The sequence below is a fragment of the Aquila chrysaetos genome, chromosome 15 (genome assembly GCF_900496995.4).
Source record: "Aquila chrysaetos chrysaetos chromosome 15, bAquChr1.4, whole genome shotgun sequence".
NCBI lineage: Eukaryota > Metazoa > Chordata > Aves > Accipitriformes > Accipitridae > Aquila > Aquila chrysaetos.
The window spans coordinates 28,313,897-28,340,826 of NC_044018.1; the positions used below are offsets into that span (position 1 = coordinate 28,313,897).

General features: G+C 48.0%; 1 protein-coding gene and 1 long non-coding RNA gene across 2 annotated transcripts in view; one reads left to right on the forward strand and one right to left on the reverse strand.

Annotated features, from left to right (window-relative positions):
- Positions 1 to 8,552: 8,552 nt before the first annotated feature.
- Positions 8,553 to 25,013, forward strand: LOC115351063 (keratin, type II cytoskeletal 80-like). The gene is made up of 9 exons (XM_030037376.2): positions 8,553 to 9,060; positions 12,661 to 12,875; positions 18,180 to 18,240; positions 19,294 to 19,389; positions 21,913 to 22,077; positions 22,588 to 22,713; positions 22,815 to 23,035; positions 23,410 to 23,465; positions 23,556 to 25,013. Exons 1-9 carry the CDS (start codon positions 8,734 to 8,736, stop codon positions 23,756 to 23,758), a joined length of 1,470 nt encoding a protein of 489 aa, XP_029893236.1. The 5' UTR covers positions 8,553 to 8,733; the 3' UTR covers positions 23,759 to 25,013.
- The window catches only part of LOC115351078, a 30,624-nt gene continuing 16,361 nt past the window's right edge, over positions 12,668 to 26,930 (reverse strand). The window contains exons 3-4 of the long non-coding RNA XR_005934030.1: positions 17,544 to 17,723; positions 12,668 to 12,758 (exon numbers count right to left, since the gene is read on the reverse strand). This is a non-coding gene — a long non-coding RNA (uncharacterized LOC115351078). The remainder of the gene's footprint in view (positions 12,759 to 17,543; positions 17,724 to 26,930) is intronic.

The window sequence follows — 26,930 nt, forward strand, 5'->3', positions numbered from 1 at the left end:
ACAGTCATCAACAAGAAATGCTCTTATCAAAATTTTGTTTCACCTGACACAGCTTGGGCAGAGTCAATGGCATGATGCCACTTTACACCAACTGATCCTCCACCTCCAAATCCAGGAAGGATTAAGGTCTTACTTCCCCCAAAACACTAAGCATCCAACAAGACAGCCATCCTAATTCACCCGTGTTTGTACAGCCCTTGGCGCAATGTAATTGTGGACAATGACTGGGTTTCTTAATAGCTGCCACAACACAAATAACCATCTTCACCCTGGTGACTACACGGGAACAAAGATGCTCCGCAACCTCTGACCCCAATTATGAATTCCAAGATCTTTTGCAAAATCAAAACTGTCCAAACACATCTGTTGCCTAATAAATGCTCCTAAGGAAGAAAAACAACAAAGAAACACAGAACTGTATGCAGTGTTTTAGAGATAAACTGTCCTGCAGGCAGGAACTATGTGGGAGAGGCAGGAGTAAAACCCATATCACCTCCCTCCACTCCCTATGCACGGAGCAACATGTTACCAAATATGTGGCTGCAAATATTCATTTGAATTTTCAGGCTACTAGATTGCAAAAACTCCATCAGATTCAGTGTAAACTGTTCTCCTGCTACAGAAGGCAGTTCGTACCAGCCAGGGTTTCCAAAGATGGTTTCTCCTGGACAAGCACCAGGGACATCCACAGTGGGGATGTTTTCCATGTGCAGCTGCAGGAATTCAACACATTTAACTTGTAAAAATGGGAGGTTATAGGATCTTCCCAAAACAGCTCAACCTGTGAACACACGAACAATTTTGTGAAGGGCAGAGAAGCAGAAAAGCCAAAGCAGAGGGGCTAAACCAAAGAAGTGTAGGACCTCCTAGCAAGTGAGTCACCGTCAGAAGAAGAGAAGCAAAAAAAAAAAAAATTCAAGCGATTGAATTGTTACAAGTATTTTATTACGGCTATAATCACCAAGCTGAGATATGGTGTAACCATATCTCTGCTTACAGAGGGGCTAATTCAGCTCTCAGGGAGACAAGGTTTTTTTCCTACAATTGCAAACACGGGAAATACAGAAACAAGGAGAATCACGCTCCCAAGATCTGGCCTTCAGCACTTCCCACCTGTTTGCTGTTGCACCAGCCTGGTATTTTATCTCAGCATTTATATCTCAGCCAGTAAGACACACTAGTCCAGCACCCAGCTTTTAACCCTAATGTGACAGAGTTAGAAGCTTCCAAATGAAAACCAAAAGGAAAGCGAAACGCCTCCTTTCCTCTGGTCTTCTCCCAGCTTGGGACTTGGTATCAGGTTTTAGAGTAGGAGCAAAGGGCAAGATTGCAGCCTTGGACCAGATGGGGAGCCAAGCCCTGGGTGCTGATAGCAACAGAGGGTGTGGTAGGCCTGTATCAGGCACCATCATAATCAATACATTCAATGATGACAATTATAATTGTAATTATCTTGCACCTGCCCACATTGCCTATGACATGAATGACTCTTCCCAGGTCTGTGGGAGGGGAGGGAAGATCAGGTCCAGCAGTGCATGGAGCTGGGGCTACCCACGGCCATGGCTGCTGCTCAGAAACCTCCACCGGCCCCAGCACCCGACCGCCTCCTCCCTACACCCAGCAGCACCCCAAAGCCACCTCCAGCCATCAGCTCCACTTGCGGCAGGTTTCCATGTTACACGAGGACAGCGTGGGAGGAGAGAGGCTTGGCAGGAAAAGTAGAAGAGGGAAAACAGTGCCAAGAGTGAGAACAGCTCTCCACGACGCTGAGGATGCTTCCTTCCCACATACCGTGGGCTGCACAACTCTTCAGTGCAGGGGAAGAGCTTTACCCGGTACGAGAAAAGGCATAAGTGCCCTTCAAGGCAGGACTGAGCTGCCAGTTTACCGCGTTCACCAGGCGTGCACCAGGCATGAATCAGTCGTGCAGAATTTGACCCCAGGAGTTAAAAATCAGGATGAATCAGATCTGGTACCAGATTTAAGAGGGATTACAGACTCGCTCCTGGGCTTAGTGCCGGTGTGGCCCTGACACATGCACACACGTGGGGTTGCACGGGGCTGTCGCACAGGCACATGCAGCCTGGCCGTGCCATGTCATAACTGTCCTCACAAAGCCAAGACAGAGTGAAGCAAGCGGGCGATTCCTCCCTCTGCCTCAAGGTGCTGACTTGGGCCTGGGCCTGTGCTGGGTGCACGCTACAAACCTGTTGAGCTACGCTACAGGGCACACCATTTGGTGCCAAAGTTTCCCTTGCAGACACGTTGGAACGGCAAGCGGCTCCCAGCTGCAGGCTGCATTGCTAAGAGGAGGCTCCAGGAGTTAACCGGCCCCTGGGGGTAACCCAGCACCAAACCCATGCCCACGGCAACTGCCCCTTTGCAGCAATTCAAGCACTGACCAGGAGCAGAGCGGGCCGTGCCCTGCACCTCTCTGTCTGCGCTGCGGAGAGGTTGGGTTGCATCATTTGGGAAGTATGCAGCATGACAAACCGCCCCAGGAGAGCTGTGGTGAGGTGTAGGCATAGCCGAACGCCCGCTTTGCATTTATTCCAGAAAGGTGTTGGTGGCACAAGGTGAAAAGTGGGGGACTGAGATCCAATTCACATAAGTGGCCAGGAAAAAAAATAAACTCAGACCTTTTGCCTGATGATTTGGGCATGTGGCCTCTGAAAAGTGCAGGCACAAGGCAGCCTCACTCAGCAAGTGAGGGGGCTCCAGCACAAGGAGCTCCCACCCTGATCTTCATGGGATCCCACAGCAAATTGTCCCTCAGTTTGTCCCAACACAGCTGTGGCACCAAGCAGTGACACCATGCCCTTCTCCCATTCCCACCCTCACCATGCCTCTCTGCTCCTAGCTTGTGGCTCCCACCTGATGAAAAATGCAGCAGGAGCCCAAATCCCTGTCCTCACAGACGAAAAATACACTCAAAGACGTCTCACCTCATGTGCTGTCCCTTAAATTTCTGGGCTCAGTCCCGCTACACTAATTTTAGGAGAGAAGCTGCTGTAGGCTGGGATTGCTCCAATCAGCCACCAATTCCCACCTTGGGGCAAAATGATCTGTTTCTGCAATTCCCAATGCAAATGTCCACCTCCTAACTACCACTTCGATGTCTTAGGTCTCTCCCCCCCCCCCCCCCCCCCCCCCCCCCCCCCTGAAAAAAAGATCCCAGTGTATTTTAGTCTCAGAACCTGCATGTTGCAAAACAGGTAGATGGCCTCATAAATATCCATGCACCCTCATTAAAAGCTAAAGGTTTGCAGCACCCACTGAAACACAATACATCATTATTTATGCTGCAAACCATGTGAGAATGACACACAATGCAGAAACAAAATGCCCAATTAAAAGTGACACAAGAGCACAGAGCCAGATTGTAATCAGAGTGGCGGATACTGGGTGCTGTCTAAAAGGAATGAAGTCATTTGCTCAAGTGTAGATTGAGAAACACTAAGCAGTAAATCCTCACATTGTGTGTCTCATTTATGCTCTTTTTATAAGCAGGGACACTGAGAAAGGAGAAGCCATTTGCCAAAGTAACAGGACAGGTTATTAGAAAGGGAACTGGCAACATTCAGGCTCCCAGCATAGCTCAAAGAGTGGTTGACAAGTGGGGATGATGGACAGCTGAGAACACATGGAGATTCATAGACTTTGGGACAGCCTTCAACTGAGAAAATAAAGCAGCAGTTTCTAAGATGAAGCAGAGTCCTTTTTTTTTGGGAGATGATATGATACGGCTGCCTGGGGGAGATCTAGTGCCCAGCAGCTGCTTCCCCAGCCCTAGGCACGGAGAGTATCACCCAGCCTCTTTGTACAGTGGGAAGGGAAAAGCCTGCAGCACCTGAACAGAAACAAGTGATGTCACCACCACTTAATTAGTCCTCCTTATTTTTTTTCAATACCTGAAATTTCCTGGAAACTACGTGAGCAAAAGCGCAGCAGATGGGTTGGAAACCTTCCTGAGTGTGAAGCAGATGTGGGCGCGTCCCATCCTGCTTTCCAAACCCTTCTATAAATTCTTTGCAAGTGACGTCTATTGGGGGGAAGTGATCTAGATGGCAGGGTTTTAGCTACTTGCTGTTTCACCCAGAAATCAAAGAGGAGGAAGCAGGGAAGGGGGTTGGCAGGAGGAAGGGGACGCGGATGGCTCCGGGCAGGCACATAAAGGAATGAAAGGAGCAAGAGAGTATGGAAATGTGACACTAGAAGGGTGGATGAGCACGTGAAGAAGGAATAAGTGAGAAAGAAGGAAAAAGTAGGGGTGGGGTGGAGCTGGGGAAGGCTGCAGAGCTACCCCCAACCCTCCCCCAAACCAGGGTCCACAAAGAGCCACTGTCTGGGGTGAAATTCTCCCGTCCTCAGCCACCATGCCCCGATCCCAGCACAGGCAGGGTGGCTACAGTGCTTCCGTCAGTGCCCATCCACCGTCGCCCAGGTTTAGGGAGGGTCGGACAAGGAGAGCAATGGCAAACCACATGCGTGCCCAAATCAGCATGCAGCCCTGTGGTCACTGGCGTGTCCCTGGCTGTCCTACCACAGCACTGGTCTGGGCATGCCTCCAGCCCAGCCCAGCACCTTCCCTTCTCCACCGGGCACTGCAGAGATGGGCTGAGAAACAGAGCTGAACTACGGCGTCTCTGCAATCAAAGTCCCTCACCACAAACCCAGCTCTGGGCAGTGTTGCTGGCCATATAATCAACCTATCTACAGCCTACGCCACTGAACAGGTAAATGCCTCTCCTGTCACAGGATAAGGGCCAGCAGCCAAATTTAACAAAAACAAAACAAGCATTTAACAAAATAAACCCTCTTCTTACTTTTTTTTAAACCTGAAGTAAACTCAGTGGACTGAATTGGCTCTCTGGAACTAGGAACCTGCAGCTGCTCTGCCTTGCCCTACCTGCGGCCACAATATCAGCCATTCCCCTGCGATGTGTCATTTGGTTTAACACACACAGTTCCCACTCCAGACGCTCCTCGCGTGCCTGATGAGGCTTAAATAAGTCCTGCTGACCCACTCATTACCTCCGCAGCTCTCTGCATCCCTCAGCCCTGTCTCTGTCTTGCTTAACCTTAATCATTCGGATTCCTTGGGGCAAATGCTGATTCGTTGTTTATGCTTCATACATTACCCATACTTAATAAACAGCAATTACTTATGGAAACTTGATAAATAAATTATTCTACTATGTGTATACATACTGAGCCCATAACCCTAAAATGTGATTTTCCAGATGGCCAGGATAAATCTCCATGTATCAAGGGACACGTGACAAGACTCTCTAGGTTTGTCTGCAAAGATTTAAGCACCCCCAAGCCACCCTGTGATGGTTTAAGCCACCCTGTGCCCATCCCCAAACATCAACCTACAAAACAACCACACTGCAAACTCAAAGCAACACATTGCCTTGCTCCAGACATATCCAGAATGGCAGACTCTGGGACTGCTCAGCATCTTTGGATGGTGATGACTCCATCCAAACAGAGCAGGAGACAAGCTAGACCAGGCTGCAAGGACACAGGCAGCAACACTACGGCAGTAGAAAGACACAGCAGGTTAGCTGGAGGTGACTGGACCCTTCATCGCATCCTCCAGAGCCTTCTCCACCTTGTACCACCCTCCTCTGGTCCCCATCCTTTTTTAGCTTGTTTTGCTGTGTAGCCAAGGCGGCTAGCACCAAATCTCAAAGCCCGATTTTAGAGACCAGCCCATTCCAAATTGAACCAAATACCTGGCCGAGGAGGAGCATCGAGAACATCAGCAGGAAAGGAAGAAACACCCTGACTCAGCACTGCCTCTCCCATAGGGCAGGGAAGACAACAAGGGAGAGAAACGTGTAGCAAGGCTTTGGCTGCCAATGTGTAAAGCAGCCCTCCTTTCTTCATCCTTGAAAAGACAGCATGGGGTGACAGGTTTCTGCACTAAGTGCACCTACAATACCAAAGAGCAGAATCATTTCAGCATCAGGCCGTTGGGCACTGCCATGGAGCAATGCCCTGGCTAGACTGAAATTAGGGTCCCCCTAGGACCCAGGACCACGAGCAGCAGTGTCCCCCCCTTAACAGGGCAAGCTTGGATCCCCACCTCACCCATCTGCCTAGCAGGTGGGACAACAGGAGCTTCAGCCTTGGCACCTAGAAAGGAGAGGTTAGAAAGCAGGTTACTCCTCTCTATGCAAGCTCTTCCCACACATCCTCACATCACGTGCCAGCAGAGATGACCACTTGCAAACACTTTCCTTCGAGGGTTATTGAAAATTATACCCATCCTTCTGTAAGGAGGTAGAACTTTGAAAAGCCTTGCTCATCTGAGTAGAATGGCCCCAATGCTCCCACTGAAAAATGGCTTTCCACCCTGCCTTTCCCAAACATTAAAGGCAGCTTTAAACCTAAGCCATCATCCTTCTACATCTTTCTGTGGCAGAATGATTTCGGCTCCTGCCTCCAGCATCTAATAGAGAGGATATGGGATATAGTACACAATGCTATGCAGGAACGGGGACTCAAAAGGCATCAAGCAACATGTTACAATTAGATCTGATCACCTGAAGAGTTTTTTGGTTTGTGCTGTTCTGCACTGGGAGATGCTATTTCAGCCAAACTAGATATCCTCACAGGCTGGATCCAGTGTTAGAAACTTCATTTCAAGGAGAAAAAAAAAAAAAAAAAAAAAAAAAAAAAAAAAAAAAAAAAAAAAAAAGAGGGGAGAGAAAGAATTGATACTTAAAGGAGAAAGGACTTGATGCTCAGGCAGATGTGGTTGCCGATGCAATGACCAGCAGTGCTTTCTCTGCAACAGTGCTTCCTGGGATCTTGCAAAACATAATCGTGCAACATCCCACCTAGCTCAGTGCAGAACACTGCTTCCAGCCGCTATTAAATTGAACTAGCCTAATTTCATCTCTATCTCCTTCCCTCAGAGGGATCATTCCTAGGGAGCCATCAAAACTGCCCTCAGTACGAGATGAAGCAAAAACCTGCCAGGTGACCCCATGACCTGATGCTAATCAGGAACACTGATGTGCCTGCAACCGCAAAGCCACAAACCAGCAGCCCACGATGAGATACATAATCTCACCTCACCTTGCAAGAGCCATAAGCTTTGTCATCTCCCAGCCATAAATTTTGTTTTAGTCCTTAAAATAAACCATCAGGACTAAACTGAAAAGTCTTGACAAGGATCCGTTGAGTGAGGGAGTTGGTATTCAAATGGATCATCAGGGGAAACATTTTCCCTGGAAAGGGTGTTTTGGCAAGATGGACATGCCATGTGAAAGCCCACTGTTCATGGCAAAATATTGAAACTACACTTGAAGAAAAGGTTAACCCTACTGGAATGGGTCACCTTCCTTCTGAAGTCCTTCCTAAGACAAAAACTACTACATCATCAGATATGTTTCTTGTTGAAGCAGGTCTGTGACAGATCCAAGCTTTCTTTTGCCTCACTTGGCAGGGAAATTCCCAGCTTGTCTTCCAACATAGGGCAGAACCAAAACAGCAGCTTTCCCACAAAATGGAAATTCCAAATTTTGGCCAGAGATGACCATCCCCTTTCCTGAGAAGACCACAATGCCAATAGACAAAAAGAGGTAGAAACGGGTGTTGTTCTGTCCTGATTTTTCACATGAGAAACTGAGTTAAAGCAGGAAAATACTTTCAAGAGAGCTTTGTCCAACATTGATTTATACCTAGGTCCAAACAGGTATTTAAGGGCGTGCCACCTTAGCTGCCTAGAATTCATTAAAAGACAGTGGTTTTTGGTGTCTCCAGTGCCAGCTTTTAAAGGGCTTTCAAGGAGCGGGAACACAGCAGTCAAAGATGGACTTGGGCACTTTTAAGATCCAACTCTGTGTCTAGAGATTTTGAAGGTCTCTGTTGTTGCCAGACCAGATGACTGAATAACCTCAGGACTCTTTGTCCACACCCAGGGGTCTCAAAATGAGACCTATCATCCCTAAAACACTAAGAGCACCAGAAGCTTCTGTGATGTGCCCATGTGGTCAAAGGAAGACCATGAACACCTCTAATGATGATGAGCTTGAGATGTGTTTCCAAACTCCTACCTTTAGCCAACTCAGGCTCACTCTTTACGATTTTAAACATTCCCCCCCACCACCCCCCCCCCCAAAAAAAAAAAAAAAAAAAAAAAAAAAAAAAAATCACAATTCCTTCCTGCAGATTCTGGCTAGAAACCAGCCAGGGGCTGAACCCAGGCTCCATCCGTCAAGCACTAGTGCAGCAGCTGTGCTCAGAGCCATCCTCCCCAAGCCTGCTGCAGCCCAGCACCTTTGATTGCTTTCTTCACCATTTAAGGATGAGGAAAGCAGCCGCTTGGGGCCCAGCGAATTACCTGTGAGTGATTTGTTTTTGCTGTGAGTGCCTATGCCCTCACCACACAAACAAGCTCCTGAAGAAAGGAGGGTACAGACAGAGGAGGGAAAAAGAAAAAAAAAAAAATAAAAAGCCAACAGGTTGATCTGGATTACATCAACGGTTACACCCTCCTCCGTTTAATGAACATAGGAGAACAGGTGCTTGTAATTCATTAGCCAACCCACGAGCTGAGGAGACAGGAATTAAGCCGACCAAACTCCTCAGTGTGCCACTACTCTCCTTCCCTTTGAGGCAGCAGCAGCAAGAAAACTTCATCTCTTTTTTTTTTTTTTTTTTTTTTCCTTCCCCTTTCCCTCCCCTCCCCTTGAGCTGCAGAGCCGCAAGCTGAGCATGACTAACCCTTGCAAAGCCTTCACCAGTGGCTCCCTCTCTTCTTGGGAGGTGTCAGGGAAGATGAGCAGAGGAAAAGCAGCCAGCACGTCCCCGGATCGCCTGGGCCGCTGCAGTCCCAACGGGTTGGCCAGCAATGGCTACAGCTCTCTCAGCCTCCACGGAGATGGCGGATACCGGTGCTCCTCTTATCCCTCCTTCTCCATCGACAGGAGACTCCTGGCCCCCGTGCACCTCGATATCGACTCAGACTTCCAAGCCATGCGGCAGCAGGAAAAAGAGGACATCAAGTTGCTCAACAACCAGTTTGTGACCCTAATTGAGAAGGTAAGGTGAGCTACTGAGGACCATGGTACAGCATGGGGACAAGGATGGTGGCGGGGAAGCAGACAATAACCAGTCTCTCAGGAGACTTATCAAGGCCTTCAGCTAACAATTGCCAGGCTCTGAATATTAGGCTAATTACCCAATTAGTTATTCCTTCAGTGCTATCTGTTTCAACAAAGGCTAGCAGTGTCTCTAGGTGAAGCCGGGCCACGTCTATGGTCAGAGGCATCAGGCTGCCCGTGCCTCTCCTTTGCTGCGCCTGTCACCCCGTGGGACCCCGGGAGGACGGGCAGCCCTGCCCTCGGGGACCCTGCCCTGCCTGAGCAGCAAAGGCAGGGCCATACAGGCACGGTGCCGGATAGAGCAGGCCTCGGCTCCTGTAGTGGACAAACAGCCATGGCCGGTGACGCTGATTAAGGCTGCAGCTCAAATTCTTCTCCAGCTGCTAAAGAGAGCTGGAAATTCACCTCTGTGCCAACGTGGTGGGCAAGGGAGACATCCCACCCACCTCCCTCCTCTGTGGTTTTTATTGCGAGGGGTTGCGTGCTTAGCCAAGAAAGTGTTGCTTTCATCTCTTAAGATCCATGAGAAGGCAGAAGGTTTTCTCAAAGGAAAACAACTCATCCAGCCGAGGCAGGTTTCTGCAAAGCCCTGGTGCTCTGTAAACAGATGGTAATCTCCTAGGAGGATTGCTTCACTGCAGTCTACAATACAGGCACTCAATGCCAAGCTACTATGGCTTAGGATTTATTTTGTTTTGTTTTAGCTCTACCTCTAAGAGGACCTGTATTCACACTGAGAAGGAGAGTGGCAGGGGAACCATCTCCCATAGCATCTATCCAAACTGAATAGTTGTGAACCAGCCACACCTGTATGTGCAAACAGGCATGTGGCCGTACCAGGGGGCTGACCCTGGCTGGAGGGGCATGGCAGCTTCCATGTCTGTGCTTTTCCAAGCACAGGTCTTGGCAACGTGCATTTGGAGAACCCCTGGTTTGGAATTCACCCAGATGGGTTGTGTTGCACGTGCTGCAGGACTAGTCCTTTGACTATCCCGATCGAGAGGTCAGGGTTTGTGTGGATGTTGGCCCTGCTCAGAAATCAGACCTCAGCAGAAAGGATGGGGGTAGGGGAGATGGGACAAGACCATGCAGTGACAATATGTACGTGAGCCAGACCACATGCACTAGCCTGTTCCGTGCAAACAGGGATGGAATAAGTAAGAAAGCCTCCAGATTTCCTGATAAACCCAATCTGGTGGCCTGCTGATAAGTGTGCATTACAGGCTTGATGAACAGAAGATACAAACACCCCACCTTAGCTGGGTGGTTTTGACTTTAGTGTTGGCAGCTCCTGCATTGAGCTTTGAAGGTTGTAGCTTCAAGTGGTACATCAAGTGGCAAACTTCAGCCATCTGCCTCAGGCCCTCATTCCAGAGGAAAGTAATGACACTGCCTTGTCAAAGAGAACTTGTCTTTTTAATCAGGAATTCAGATGGTCTCAAGCCCGAGCGGCTAATTCCTCAGATAATTGACTGCACTAACTTTAGGAGTTTGCTGCTGATGGTTTTCCAGCAGGCTGTTCCAGACCTGCTAGTATTTATTTTCCATCCAGATATGTCCAGGTGGAAAACAGGGAAAAGCCAAGTCATGGAGCCCCTGGTTGAAGCCCTAGCTTTAGCCTGAGCAGCACAGAGGTAGAGGCCTCTGAGGACCAAGCTTTGGTCACTTCTTCTGTGTTCAGGCATGATTTTCCAGGAAATGAGGCCAGACCTAGGTGATTCTTCTGCTGCAAAGCTCATGTCAAAAGACGCTGCAAGGAAGAATTTCTGCTAAGAGGGATGGTGTATAAGCCAAGATGTAAGGAGTTCAGCCCAGTGGATGGGTATGGTTTGGGAACAGGAAAGAAACTGAATTGTTTGGGGAAAGGAGAAAAAGAGCAGCTAAGGATTAGGAGCAAGGTCAGGAACTGAGACTTGATTTGACACTCAAAGATGGACTTAGAACAACAGCCAACACATTCAGTCATTTACTGTCCCAGCAGCAAACAGGGAAACTGCCTTAAAATGAGAGGCTGTTCCCTACAGACAATCCCACAGGCTCACCCCAGCCCCGCTGACCCCAGCCCTGCAGAGGGATGCGCTATCACACTCTCTGAGATGCCTCAGATGGAGAGAACAGATGGCCCAATTGGCTCCTGGTAGCCCCAGAGGCCACTTATTTGTGCCACTTGCAATGCCCCTTTCTGGCTCTGCTGCAGCATCATCCTCCGGTTCTCAGCCTCACGCGTGCACACACACACACAGTGTGCCACTGATTTTGTGCCAGGACAAAGCAGCGAGTCAGTAGACTGGACTACCGACGGGATGTCTATGGCCATGTGTTAAGATATCAGGAAGAAAGGATTAGGTCTCTAACAGTGAGACCTGGAAGATCCCAACACTCACATCCCTTCTGCTGTAAACTGACTGTGAGCATTGGAATGCTTCTGCTTTGCTTGGCTGCTCTCTGTTCCTGCTTCTCTCTCTCTGTTCAGACAAGAAGTGTTTTGGGAAAGATGCTGTCTCTCACCATGTGCATCTGTGCAGGGGTCAGCAGTTGGGAACTCTGCCTCTTCAATACACTGATGCTGCTTCGGGCCACAGAAAGTCAAAATCAAGGCTGAAGGCCAAGCAGAAGGTCAAGGCCTGATAGCATCTGCACCCCACTGCTCACACCACACAGGGCATAATATCAGCACTGAATCATCATCATGACAGAGTGGAGGACACTGTTGGAGGCAACTGACAAATCACCAGCCAAAACGTGACTGAAGGAGTTCAGTTTTGTTCCGAGAGCAATAAGAGAGGTAGCAATTAGATATTAATTTAAGTTAGCCAAGAGCTTTGAAGATGAAAACTGTTAAACACTGAGCATTACTGTTAAGATTGTGAATATTAGGAAAGAAGAGTGCCAGACTCATCAAACGGCAGGTGGATGAAAATGCAGTGTATCCTCTCTCAAGCAGACATGCGCGCGCACACATAGACCTCACGTGGAGTCTGTAATTATTTTGCTTATTCTCTAGAGTTCCCATAGGCCTTGTCTATGTTACTTTGCAATACAAACCAGGACTCTGATTCATTACTCAAACTTCACCATGGTGTAATCCTACAGATTTGAGAGGAGTTATCTTTGTGCCACTCTGAGGTAGTAAATCTGACTTTCATTCACCCTGGACATCTGTGCATGACCTGTGGTGGATTTTCAGCCTTTGCTTCAATATGTTCACAGGCAAAGGGGACTAGCATTGAACAGTTTTTATTTTTCAGTGACTTAATAAAAGATGCTTATTCACTTTGATGTTCTATCAAACATGAACATGTTCTATCAAGAAATTAATTAGTAGGTAATGTGTAAAACCTCTAAAAGTCCCTATAACCCTCTATCCTCAGGCCTAATTTTCAGGGCATTTCTCGTTCTTACCTGGAAACCTCCGCTGATTCCAGCAGCTTCTCACTACTCTGAAGGTCTCCAGGTCAATGTCTCCTGCCCTGCCAGGAGCAGTCAGAGTTGATTTTGGCTGTCAGTGTTACTAATATCTCGGAAACCTCTTCTGTAGGTCCAGTGCTTGGAGCAACAGAACAAGATCCTGACGACAAGGTGGAACTTCCTGAAGGATCAAGACAATTCCCACTCCGAGTTGGACATCAAGGCCATCTACGATCAGTACATGAGCAAAATGAATCAAGAGATGAAGGCGCTCAACTACGAGCAGGAAAATCTTGAGTTGGAGCTGACAAAGGTCCTGAGCACCATGGATAACTTTCGAAGCAAGTAGGTGTCTAGCCTAGCTGGGTATTACAAGGGGGAAGGTATCGGTTCAGCTGTGTGCACAAAGAGTAGTGTGGGATTGATTTAACACAGAAAGTCTGTTATTCCCAGGAACAAATTCCTAGTTTGGTGTGCACAGAACTGCGTATTTGAGAAGTTAGCATCCTAGCCTTTTCCTGATTAACTAGAGATGAAAGGAAACCCATAAAAAGTGAAATACCAAAGAGTGCAGGGCATCTGAGAAATGCCTCAGGCCAGAAAACAGCTCTGGGGAACAGTATTATCAGGAATGACAGCCACTAAAACAGAGAAATATTTATTCTCCATGCTTTTGCCACAAACCAGAACTTTCTCCCCAAACCACTTTATGGCTCTAGGCTGCTTCATACTAACAAACATCCCTTCCTTTCCGCCTTCACCCCACAACATTCAATGCAAAATTCTGCTTTGACCAAAAAATCAGACTTTTACCCAGAAAACCTCTTGACAGAAAATACTGAGGCAGCTGAAAGTTTAAGGGAGGACCAGCTGCCACGTGCTTATCGCTGCTTTTGCCAAGAGCTTTGAGATCTTCAGATAAGAGCATTTGAGATGTGCCATGGCTCATTCAAGAAGACAATGCTTTTCTTATTATCGGTGTCATTTGCATACCACAGATGAATCCACAATTAGATACTTTCCCTTACAGTTACACCCATCTGCCTACACAAGATCTCTGGAGTCTTCCATGCTGATTTGTAGCAGAGAGCCATGTATGGGCCCTGTCAAAACAGAACAGTGATGCTAAGGGACTACCTTCTGCTGGCACTGATAGACATCACTGTAGTAATAGCCCAAACCTGTTCCTGAGGTACGAAGTGATGCATAAATAATAACAGTGCCCTCTCCGGGGAGTTTAGCCCAAGGATCTTAAAGCTCTTTGTAGCCTTTGATTAAACCAGCCACTCAACGTATCTGCAAATTAGGGGAAGGACCGATACCTCCACTTTACGGACATATTAACGGAGACACAGCAGTTAAATGTCTTACTCCAGCTCCCAGCGCAAGCTGGTGGCAGAGCAGGAATAAGAACTAGGAGTTTGGTTCTTGACCTTATGCTGAAATCATTATGCTCAGCATCCTTCAAGAAGTGACGCACTGATACCCAGGTGCCCAGAAATACCTAAATTCCTTGCGATGGGTGTCTGTCTGCTCTTTGTTTGGATGCTGGTTTCACTACAAGACTTAGGCTCACTGATGCTTGCATTGCTGACAGGTAGAAACCCTGAGCTCAGATCAAAGCCACAATATGGATTATGCCATTTACTCCCTGCCCTAAAAAGGTTAAAGCCTGTCATCCCTCTCTGGAGCACTTGGTCTTCCTTGCACTTCCCCAAGGAAGTAACTGCTCTGTGGCCCTGCAGTTATAAAAGATACTTCTTGGTTTATTCCCTGACAGTCAGGAAAACCCAGGTAGGAAAATGGCTGGGCTGGTGGAGAAATGTCAGATCAGTCAACCATATCTGCTCTCACAGTTTGTACTCATATTTGTGTTCAGTAATTGTCTCATTAATTGCCTGCGCCTGGCACTTCATTTATTTTTCAACCTGATTACTTAAGGATTTGTGCTTACACAAACATGCTATCTGTGTGTTTCCCCCTACCGTTTGATTTTCTTGGGCAGTTACTACCTAGTTGGACAACGGGATAAGATATGATAGGGATGCTACAACCCTCAAAATTAAAAAAAGAGACTGACTAGAGGAACAGGACCCACCCCACACCCAACACACACAGAAGATAAGGATGCAGCATATGCACATGTGCAGTATTAGACAGCAGAGAATCCACAAAGGGCACCAGCTTACAACTAGCCCAACTGTCGGTCTTGAGAAGAGTTCCCGTTTTGTGGGACTACACAGCCATGGGAAAACAGTGTTCAGAAATTACACTGCTCCTCAAAGCACTTCTCCCTCATTTGTGGAGCCTTCCCCTTCCGCTTTCTCCCATTTGTGAGCTGCAAGGCACGAGCCCTGCCAGGGGTGACCTAAGCAGCAAAACCCACCCTGTCATTGGGTACTGTTAACACCCAAAGCCAGTGCAGGTGGATTTCTGTGACAGCGACAATGCACTGTGCTGCTCCCAGCAGTTAGTGATTCACAGGGAGAGAACTGCTGCTTCTGCTGAGCCTTCTCCAGGCAGCAATCCAACCCCATCCTAACCCACACTGGCTCTGTTGAGTCCTGCACGCTGCCTTCGAGAAGGCTGCCTCAGCCCAGTTGTTTTTCTGGAGCAAATGGTCTGTCTAAACCATGCAAATTTTGGAGACTTCCAACTCCTCTGGAGGTTTCTTTTCCCAAGGGAATTTTTTGGGGGGAGGAAAAGCTAATAACTTCACTGGCAAATTTAACTGGTTATGTTCTCATCCAAGCTGCGGCACTCCAGATGAAACATGCCAGGCACACGGTGATGACCCAAGCAGGCTGCTGCCCAACAGATCACTTAAGATGTGAAATCTACCTGTCAGTGCCCCTCTGCAAGGCCCTAATTTGTCTGTTTTCTCTGTCCAGGGACTGCTTTCCAAAACCATACAGGAGATTTAACTAGCTGAGATACTTGCGCCTCCTTCTCAAATTAGGTTGTCATTGACCAGCAATTGCAAACGCAGAGAAGAATGGAGAGGGGATAGGGAAGCTGGTTGGAGGCTGGCACAGCATCTCAAACCCTGCTTCTTTAGGAAGTCAAGCTAAAAATCAAATACTGAAACATACCTGAATAGGGATAACTGCCCAGAGGTGCACATCTGTACAAGTGTTTGCTTCAGCTCCCCACATGTGTGATTTGCACATGCAAAGACCCATTTGAATGAGAAGGCTGGGAATTTTTGCCTATGCTGACCTACTCTGGTGTGGCACTGGGTAGATACTGCAGGAAAATATGGGGCATACAGCCCTTAGGGGATCCATTTCTGAGATCCAGGGATTGTATTAGTCAAATCTTGCCACCTGAAGACTGCCACCAGGCAGTCAACACCCCTCTACCTTCAACCTCTGCAGCTGGTTTTCAGCTACTTCCTGCCCCATTTCCTTGCTTTGCAAGACGAAGACTGACTTAATTTTATGTCACCAGGCTCAGGTCCATCCCACCACTATATCTTCACACTAAAGTAGTCTTGAAGGCACATCCAGAGAGGAACATAGGCCTGCCTCGGATTTGGTTCACCTCTGATTTTGCTTCACTGTCTATGGAAGGAGCCCAAGGCAACCAGACGCCTGTCTCAAGCGTGTCTTAAGTGCATGAATTGAGATGGGATGGATTTATGCCTTAATGCATGACTGCTTGAGGATTATCTCTAAGAAGATAAATGCTGTAATGTGTTTGTGGAATGCTCCATCCACATGTGAGTCACCTCCCAGCCGCCAGGTCCCTCCAGAGCCGTGCAGTGAGCATGTTTGGCTGGCTGGGCCTGCTCTCTTTCACTCGAGTGTTGTTTGTTCAATATGCAAGATTATGTCAGCGCCCGGCAATGTGTGAAGCTGCTTCAGCAGGCTGGGACAGACTGGGATTGGGCTGAGATGCAGTGAGGATGAAGGAAGAGTGGCAGGCTGTAATTAAGCTCAGTACATAGTTGCTGGCAGCAAGGCTAACATTCCAGCTAAAGAGCAGAGAAACCAGACAGGTAAATCTCGTTAGCCACGCTAACTGCCCTTACAAAAGCAGGCAAGGAGAGGGCAATTTTAACACCATGGGGGTACTCCAGAGGAATCTTAGAAGTGCCTAAATGTAGAGCCTGCGACTGTCAGATCCCCTCCATGCCCTCACTATCCCCTCTGTCGAGGGAGCAACAGCTCCACAGAGCTGTTTTTGATATTTCAGGTCAGCTCCTGAGCATGACTTACCTCCTTCCCCTGCAATGTGATCCCCTGTGCTGTGTTCCCAATTCCTTCTCCTCTTTCTGCTCCTAGGCACAGCTCCTCTTTCTCCTAAAGGTTTGTACAACAGCAGGGAAGGCTTTCGAGAGTAACTGCAGTGATGATGCACCAGACCACCAAACAATAGAATATGGCTGTCATTCCTGATTTTATCATCATCAGTCTGTTAGGAGATGCCATTTTACCTCATTCCCAAAGGTCTCAGCCTTCCCCATATCAGCTTGGTGACATCTATAAGTAGCAATGAAAGGTTTAATTCACAGCTTGGAAATGCTATGCGCACATTAGGCTAAGAGGAGCCTGAGGTATCATGGAAGAGCAGGGAAGCTGCGACCTTGCTGAGAGCGCAACCTGCTCTGGTCTCAGCAGAAGAGCCAACACTCCCAAAGTGTGTCCAGCAGTGCAGTGGGAGATACCAAACATCCATCACATAATGCTCCTGCATGGCAAACAAACCAACCTCTGCTGGTCACACACCAGGCCCAAAGGAGACCCTGTGGCTTCCTGGTCAGATACCTGCTTTTAGCAACACCAGGGCTAGCCACATGCTCATCCGAAGTGCCAACAAGGGTTGGTGTGTTCCCTAAACTACTCTCTCATGTCTGCTGCTGGCCATCAAGAAATGCATTTGCCCCTGGACTAAGTCTTTGCTATCCTGGTCCTGCCTTATCAAACCTGTTTTTAAACACCTGCAGGGTTGGTTCCTCTGCCGGATATTTAGCCATTAGGACTCCACCCTATCCCGTCCGGTTTTTGTTACCTTCTGCTCTGTGGGCACTGTTTTCCATGAATTGCTTTGCCAGGTCCTGTGTTACTTCACAAATTGTGCTACATTTAGGATAAGTTATGACACTAGTCCAGTATTCTCGGAATTTTCACAAGTCAAAGTTTTCTCCCTTGAGAAGACTCTCAGACTCTGGAAATTAAATTATGAGGATACCTGAAAGAAACAGAAGAGGAAGGCTTAGGGTGAAAATTTAGGAGTCTTTGGGCATGCAACTGGGTTTCGCAGAGAATAACTCACCACACCCCACTTCTCCATGCCTACTCTCTCTTTCTGTGGCAAATGTGAGGTAACCTGAGGTTGCTTAGCCCTCAAATTAAATAGAATTAAAGATACCTCCTCTCTACTCTGGGGCTCTTCAGACTTAAGGTGCTCATGGTGTTACTACAGAGCAGCTGGCATGTGGCAGCTTGTTATCCTCTCTCTTGTCCAAGATGCCCACACCTAGGAGATACCTCTCCTTGCTGTCTAGCGTATGTCAAGGAGGTGGGACATCACAGTACAAGCAGAAAGTTTCAAAACCAACGCTTTTTGAGGCCAGAAAGACAACCTTAAGCATCCCAGAGGCTTTCACTATGTACAATTTCTTACTGCTTTTTCCACTCTCCTTAGATACGAGGATGAAATTCGCCTCTGTAGCGGCATGGAATACACCTTCACAGAGCTCAAAAAGGTCAGTGGCAAGAGAAGCTTTTCATCGGGACAGGCTCTACACCAGCTCTGCGTAGTCACAGAAGAGCCTGGAGAGGCAAGATGGTCCACGCTCAGCTAAGACAGTCCAGAGCTAGCTCTGGACTGAGTCCTTGTACCACAGATGTTTTGTGGGGTAATAAGGTCTTGAGGAGGACAGTAGAGTGGTGAACACCATCACCATTTCAATTGGAAAAGTACAAGTGAGTCTGGGCCACTTGTAAAGTGGCCACAGAAAAGCCCCACGGCTCTTGGCAGAAGCACTTGGGGGTCAGACCATGCCTGCACCCAACCACATTGCAATTACACTGGCCAGACCTGGCCTGGAGGGGTCTGTACCCCAGGACCCTCCAAGACAACACCTCTCCTCCCTGGCATGTTTTCTCTCAGATTGACATCATAGGTTGGGAAAGGCTGGAAACTGATAAATGTGTTTGCTTTTGTTTCCTGTCACATGGCCACACCCTGTTTAAACATCCCAACCCTGACCTAGCTGCATTTGAATATCAGCTGAAATGGGAGGCTTTGTGCACAGCCTTTACATAAAAAAAAAAAAAAAAAAAAAAAAAAAAAAAAATCCAAGATGCAGGAATGCAGGGTACTATTAGACAGAGGAAACATTCTCCACAAATGATCATTATGGCTAATTGCATGTTTTCCCTGACACACTCATCAGCCAGTAAGGGCAGTTCTGGTGACTTCTGTGGATGGCATCAGAGTTTTCAATAACCCATGCTTTTTGTGGTGAACAAAAGATGAGTGGGTATGGACCAGCCCTGCCTGTTTCCTTCTCCACCCTACCTCATTTGAGACTTCCACCAAAGCACTTGCTCAAAAAAATAAAAAAAAAAAAACCTGCAGAGGAAAAAGGTCCACAAAGGAACCTCCCTACTTGTAGAGCAGAAGAGCAGTTTCACAAGTACCTGCCAATAAATAGCAAGCAGGACACTTGCTGGGGGAGTGGTGGCAGGGGGAAGACTTCTTGCTACAAACTCAAAGACAAACTATTGATTAATACACTTTCCATCTCCTGTAGGATTTAGATGTGAGCTCCTTGCATAGAACTGAGCTGGAGGTAAAACTCAACGGGCTCAAAGAGCTGATGGATTTGAAAAAAACCATCTATGAGCAGGTAAAAATGCATTTGGGAGAGTGGCCTGGGAACACACAAGCTACCATGCAAAAAAGTGACATTTTTGTGGGCAGTTCCACTACAGAGAGGGCATTGTTCCAGATTTATGCCAAAATGAGAGCTTGTCCAGGGGAGTTGCATGGTGTTGCAGACAACTATTAGATGGCTTAAGGCAGGGTCTCTTGAGCTAATCCCCTTCCCTTAATTAAACCAGCTCCATTTTAAATTTGATGAGGATGTTCCTCCTGCCCCACAGCTACTGCAGGGAGGCTGCTCCAGCAGGTCTCCCCTCTAACAGTCCAGAACCCCCATCTAACTCCTGAGCTGGCTGGTTTTGGGCTCAGCTCTTAACCCCCACTGATAGTGTTTGCCTTGATACCAAGTTCCCCAGGTCATGAGTGAGCTGAATATTATTCTATTCAGATTCAGAGGAGGGGCTCAACAAGAGACAAACTGTGGTGAAACTGGGTGAGGTGCTGGATGCTCTTTAACACAATCCAACATACTCCATTTCCACTTAAATGAGAAGTGTGCAGTTAGGTATGATTTCACCAAGGGGGTGAAGAATACAGAGTCTGCAGTCCTTCAGACAAACCCAAAGGCTGCAGCGTGCCTGTATCTACTCAAACAGGGTGAAGCGATTACAGCCACTTACTCAGAGCCTGTAAAATGTTACCAAGCAGGCTCAGCCGTGTTTTGGGAATACTAATGATTCGTCTAAATTCTACCAATACAAACAATTAAAATGCTTGACAGAGGAATGTTAACATTCCTTGTGGGGAAGCTGAGGCACAGAGAGGCAGAAGGACCTGCATAATATCTGAACTGCATTAGAACACATGCTCTGCCTGCAACTAACCATGAAGCCTTACCTTCCTTAAAATTATAAGATTATTCCTCGTGCAAGGCAATTCACAGGGGTAGTTGGAAATCAGATCCTGCTGTGAGGATCTTCTTGAGCTGAATTCCTCCAGGTTCCACATTGCTGTCCTGGCAGAAGGCTGCATTTTTTTTACCCATGCTTCATGTAAAGAAATTACCCTCCACCTCTCTCTCTGCCCCCTCCTCTCAATAGCTTGTTTTCAGGTTAGTCATTTTCTCGCCTGTACCTGTTGATTTGACTGACATCAACATATAAGCACACATATCCAGTGGAAGGGCAAATGAGGAAAACTTTGCTTGACAGTTTTGCTCACAGCTTGTTGCTATGAATCAGAAGAAAATCCCAGCCTCAATCCTCATTAATAAACCACCAGGTTTTTTGGTTTGGGGTTTTTTTTTTTCCCCTCCCCTGGCAGAGGATGCTCAAGTATTTGCAATAAACATATGTTTTCTCATATAGCTATTAACCTGCTTAAAGATTAACAAAGAGGCTCAAGGATTAAACACCAGTGGGAAAAAATACACTGATAATCCTTCTCTTTGGAAGAGTGGTGGGGTATTTTTCTATTATCCATGAATCACCATATCAGGGTGCCCTTTGTTTCCCCAGTCAGGGGAAGGCAAGGCAAACAAGGTATACAAATGCTTCTCTAAAGAGATTAGAGCCCTCAGCACAAAAGGGAAGAACAAAAACATCAAGATGAAAGGTAAATGATGGGGAGAGATGTATGCTGCTCTTTTTTAACACTGGTGTAAATCAGAAGCAACTGCAGATACCGATAAGAGTGACACCCCTGCAGGAACAGTTTGAGGCTGGGGGGGGGAGCTGCCAAGTGAATGTGTACGCCATCTGCTCAACATCAAGTCATGTCTCGCCTGGATACAAACCACCCAGGAGTGCAGTTTACAGGCACGGATTAAGAGTCCTTTTTAGGTTCACTGAGGGCAGTCTGCATTCATCATTGTTTGGCTCCTCTTTCTAAAGCTGTGACCGAGTCAGCTATCAAGAGCAAATATCCCAGTCAGCTTGTGTGTGCATGTTCCTGCTTCCCCCATGCTGGCTTGAGTTTCCCCAGCATATGAGAGCAGTACTGGGGACTGGAATAGGTCTGCAAGTGACAGATGTGTTCAGAGAAGAGTCCTGTTTCTCCTTTCTCTAACTAGACACAAAGCAGACTATAATAACACCAGTGGCAGCCACAGCCTCCCTAGATACTGAAGCAGAGCTCAGCAAAGGCATCTTCCTAGCACCACCAGCCTGCAAAATGATTGACACTGCCCTAATTCTTGCCCAAGACATACATGCCCACCATCCCAATATTGATATTGAAGCATGACCATCAGTTCAATTAACCTGCTCCTGATGCAGTAGAAATGCACTACTTTGTCAGACTCTTAACAGATTGTATCCAAAGGTCCCAAACCAACACCCTACGCTGAGTCTGGATTTTATGGAGAAAATAATACCAGCTTCCAAACTTCAGAGACTGAAAACCTAGGAAATCTCACCATCTCCACACTGCATATGAAAGATGCTTTGCCTAGCTAACAACAGCAGATCTGCCAGGGTTCAGGACTCTCCTGGCTTGTAGCTTTGTTGACTACTTGGTATCACAGTCCTGTCCTCTCTTTGCTATTCAGGAACTCGAGGAGTTGCTGACAGAAATTAAGGACATTTCTGTTATACTGGGAATTGACAATGCATGCAAACTTGATCTGAGCAGAATTGTGGAAGAAGTGAGGGCCCAGTATGAAGCCCTGGCTCTCCGGAGCTGGGAGGAAGCTGAAGCCCTTACCAGGAGAAAGGTATTTGTCTCCTTATCTGATTGATACTGGGGAGAGGCAGGGAAAGAAGAGGGAGAGAGATCAGCCTAGAAACTACAGGAATCAGCAAGATGTGGAGGGACACACTACACCTGGGAATGGAGGGAGGGACAGGGTGCTAACCCACATCGACTCCTCCTAACTCAGGTGTGTAAATTAGTAGTTTCATTGCTCTAGGCTCTCAATACTGTCAGTGGAGAAAGGCAAGGACATCTCCCAGTGGCAGCTTGTCCCACCTAAGATGCAAATGACCTTCCACTGGTGTCTCCTCCAAACAGAGGAAGAATGTGATTAACCCCAAGAGAGACTTGCTCTATACCTGGCACAGCTACAGCCAGAAGAAGATATGAGAATGAGCCCCCAATCCTTCCACACACCCACTATTTTTCCCCAGTTAGGCACTTCTCCTCAAGGGCAGTGGGAATCCTCCCAGATTCCGTTGCTACAGCAGAGGTGGTGTGCAGATAACCCACTCTTTCATCTCTCCTGCAGCTGAATGAAGGAAGCACCCAGTCAGGCACTTACGGGGGTCACCTCCTTGACAGCCGACGGGAGATCGCAGACCTGAACATACAGATCCAGAAGCTGAGGTCCTGCATCGTGTCCCAAAAGAGCCAGGTGTGTCCTGGGGTGGGGGGACAAAACTCTGACATACAGGTCTGAAATTACAACATACCTAACGCCTCCACCACCCTTCCCTTTACCCTTTGCAACACCAGTGCCTGTACTTAGAGGAGCATATCAAAGAAGCAGGAGAGCATGGCGAGATGGCCCTCAAGGATGCCAAAGCCAAACTGGTCAAGCTAGAAGAAGCCCTACAGAAGAGCAAGGAGGATATGGCTCATCTGGTGAAAGAGTATCAGGAGCTGATGAACATCAAGCTGGCACTGGATGTGGAGATCCTCACTTACAGGAAGCTGATGGAAGGGGAGGAGAGCAGGTAAGCTGCACTTCCTTGTGCCTGAAGAGGGGAAGGGATGCACCCAAACACCTAGGGAGAAAGCAGACATCCCAAGCTTTGAGCCTGGTATTGAAGGTTTGATCAAAGAAAGAACAAATTCCAGCATTCCCCATACAGTTCAGCCCTGTTTCTGGCTCTGCAGTTTTCCTTAAGACTCCCCACATTGGACGGGTTCCAGCACTTCTCTAGATGATGCTTTGCCCAGATGCTGCTGAGTTAGCCTTCATGATCCAGCCATGCACTTGGCTCTGCCCACATAGCTCAGCTCAAATGGGCCAAACTCCAGTCCTCTACATCTCTTTGGCACTGCAGAGGTTAATATGTGTCCTCACACACTGTCCTTGCGTTCACAGCATGGAGCAACCAATACCCACAGTCATCAGCACCGTCCACTCCAGACCAAAGCACCGTAAGTGGTTTTATTCATACAACTTGGTTAAGCAGAGTGTGAATGAAACATTTCTAACCTCCCCCCTCTCATTCACCCCAACCTCTGCAGTTTCTGCCAGCACCTTGAGAAACTCCAAGCTGTTTGCAAGAGGAACAGGCAGCACCAATAGTGAGATGAAGCCAAATGGAGGCAGCACAAAGATACTGCTCTCTAGAAGCCACAGTGACAACTCAGCAACACCCAAAGCAGATGCCTTCATCAGCGGTGCCCGGCCAAAGCTCAGTTCCCTGCCCACAGAAGAATGCTCCTAGGAGAAACAGAGCCCCACTGCATAAACACAAGACCCGTTGGCATCTGTAGCCAAATGAGGCCAAAGCACTTTCTCCTGAACTCAAGCCAATGTCCAGGGGACAAAGGATAAGAATCCACTCCAGGCTGCCTCTTTTAAGTTTGTCTTTACAACATCCCAGTTAACATCTCTGTTACCAGTTACAAGCAGAAACCGACCCAGGATTTTAGAGACTCTCCCATTCAGATACCACACTAACATCTTCCTCTGTAAGTCTGTTTCCCCAGGAGGACTTGCATTCACAACCTTCAAGATCTACCTATAGGCAACTTGGCAGGAGGGGAAAGTATTATTACACAAGCTTTTAACACAGCAGCCAGAAGCCATCAGCCCAGCCATGTTACCAGTATTACAAAATCATTCTCTGTGCTCTGTCCCTGCTCTATGCATGTCTGTGAGAGGTGTTCACTGATGTGGCTTTCAGAAGAAGGCAGCATCGAGCTTTCCAAACTGAACTGATGGGGAGATGCAGGTAAACAATCTGAGCCAGATGGATTTGCGACATCTGGATTTGCCTATCTGGTGACAAACATGCTGGCTGTACTAGGAAGGGGATCCTTGGCCACTTCAGAGCATTTAACTGATTTTACTGCCTTTTGGGTGGCCCCTCATTCCTTCCCATGCCACCAAAGCTAAAATTCCTCAAAACTTGTATTTTCATAAGCCACCTCTCTCTAACAGAGAGCATCTCCGCCTGTCTCACCTAAAGGCATTCCAGACTCCACACACAGTGGTGCTAGGTCCTAAAAATGGGATACAACAAGCAGGACTTGTCTTTGTATTTATTGAACCTACCTAGCAGCTTTTACCTTACCTGGCTGACACCAGCCAATGCACACCAGTCATGTTGCACCAAAGCTACTAGAGCCAACTCTGTAGATGCCACGTCCCCCTGCGAGCAAGGAGGGGGAGATGTTCTGGCCTCAACACAGACATTTCTGTGGCCCTCTTGCACAACCTAACATAGGCAGTGCCCTGCAGTATCTTCCTTTATAAGGCCAGGCTCTGGCCTCAGCCATTGCCATGCAGCCCCACTTGAGTTCCCAGATCTTGAGTTCCCAGGAGGAGTTGTTAATAGTCTCTTGGCATATTTCCGTTGAGTGCATCACAGTATTTCCACACTTCTGTAGGATAGACAATTACTGTAGCGTCCATGTAACTGAACACCGGCTCTCCGGGGTTATGGCTGTTATAATAAAGTATTGTGTGTCACACAACACATTGTGCTGTTGGTTTTCTCCAAGTTTCTTACCACATCCCACCTGAAACAGCAGTTCCTTCCCCAGATGCCAGCAGGTCTCAGCTGAGGGCTCTGGCTAAATGCTGGCAGCCAAATGAAGCTGAAATTGCTTCCCAGGTAATTTGTTCAGTCCACATCCCCAGGAAGAAGTACACAGGGCTGGAGGGGCAGACGCAGAGCCAGCAGCCAAGGCTTTGGGGAGCTCACCGCTGTTCTGCCACCAGGCTCCCACCTGGCTTTGAATCACAGAGCAGCTCAAGCATGTTTCAGGAGATGAAGAGTTATTGCACAGGCCACCACACTCTCACCATTGTACTCATCTACACAAAGCTTCCCCTTGCTAAACTCCCCCTGTACCTCTGCAAAGGGGAACTTCTGTGCACCTGGGACCCAAATCTGTCCTGGGGAACCACAGTTCCATGCAGCACCTCATTTCAGAGGTGCCCTTCCAGAGCACAGGGGTTTTCTTGGTGCTCCTTGCTCAAAAACACCCTCCTCTAAGGGACTTCCTTGGGAGATCCAAAACAGACAAGGTCCCCAGAGGTGCCAGGGGACTGGAGATGGGGAGCATCTCTGCCCACCTGAGAGAAACACTGCACTTTCAATGTCAGCTCAAAGGGTACAGGGGCAGAGGAGGGGAGGACAGTCCAGGCCAGCTGAAAGAGCCCACAGCTGTTAAATCTGGTGTCTCAAACTGGCAGGGGTGGGAAAAGGGGGAGCTATGAGTTAGCTCCCAGTCATACAAGCCGTTCCTAGCTCAGAAGGAGACAGCACTTTAGTGGAGAGCTTCCCCTGGAGGCAGGACCCAGCTGAGCCCTTCAACAACAGCCCTTCCAGCTGGAGGAACAATGCTGCATTTGTGCAACGCTGCACGACACCAAAGGTGCGTGAGGCCCAGAAGATGAATGACTGCTCTGAATAGCCTGGCATCCTTGGGGGGGCGGAGGGCTGAGGCTCTGTGAGCAAGGCGGGGGAAGGAGAAACACAGAGCTAGTGTTGCCCTGAATGAAACCTGAATGGAAAGGGAGGGTTTGGGAGGCCTGAAAATTCAAGCGGGGGGAACTGGAGGAGAGGGTGGTAAGAGATGTGTGCTTGTGGCCAGGCTGGAAAGGGCAGGGGCTCAACAGCAGCCCAGTCCTGCAAGAGGAGTTTCTAGCTGTTTTCCCTCCCTGCCGTATAGGTTTTGTTTTTTTTCAGCTGGTTCTGAGCCTTCACCACCCAGGGGACTGGGAGAGAGCCCTGAGGCCAGAGCAGGGCACTAGGAAGCTGGACTCCTGGGTTCAGTTCACTGTTCTAGGACCCAGGAGAGAAGGACCCAACTCACTACTTCACTGTCTCAGTCACTTCACTGCTCTGTGCTTCGGTTTCCCCACTGACAACTGGAAAGTGTGTATCAAGCCACATCATACCAGGGCAATTATTTTATGCAGCAGAATAATTCTGGCACTCCATTGATGGGAGCTGAGCTACGTCTGAGATAGTCACATTGCTTTGGGACACCCATTATCTGCCCATGCACCCATCCTTCCCCCTCCACCATACTACCCCTTAAGCACTGACTCCATTTGAAGGACCAGCCCCTTCCTCAGGGCTAATTTCTGTAGCTATTCTTACACCAGAGACACAGCCAGCCCTAAACCCAGCTGTTAAATTCACTGGGGAAGTTCTGTATCTTTTGCATTTGTCCAGTGAAGGGTATCACACCCCTTGCCCCCTTAAGAAATACCAGGCAATGCCATCAACTCAGGATCTCAGAAACCCCTTTGGGGAGCTGTGGGACAGTCCTACACGGGCAAGGATGCCAAGCCAGCAGTAATCAACAGAGCTGCCAACAGATTTAGCTGCTGCTAAGGCGGTCAGTGGAATAAAGGCAAGCTCATCTGCGTTATCTGGT

Excerpts from the sequence above, each read along its gene's own strand:
- LOC115351063 (XM_030037376.2), top strand. The coding sequence starts at position 8,734 with ATGACTAACCCTTGCAAAGCCTTCACCAGTGGCTCCCTCTCTTCTTGG. Across the intron at positions 19,390-21,912 it reads AAAAAACCATCTATGAGCAG|GAACTCGAGGAGTTGCTGAC; the intron begins GTAAAAATGCAT and ends TTTGCTATTCAG. Across the intron at positions 23,466-23,555 it reads CCACTCCAGACCAAAGCACC|TTTCTGCCAGCACCTTGAGA; the intron begins GTAAGTGGTTTT and ends CAACCTCTGCAG.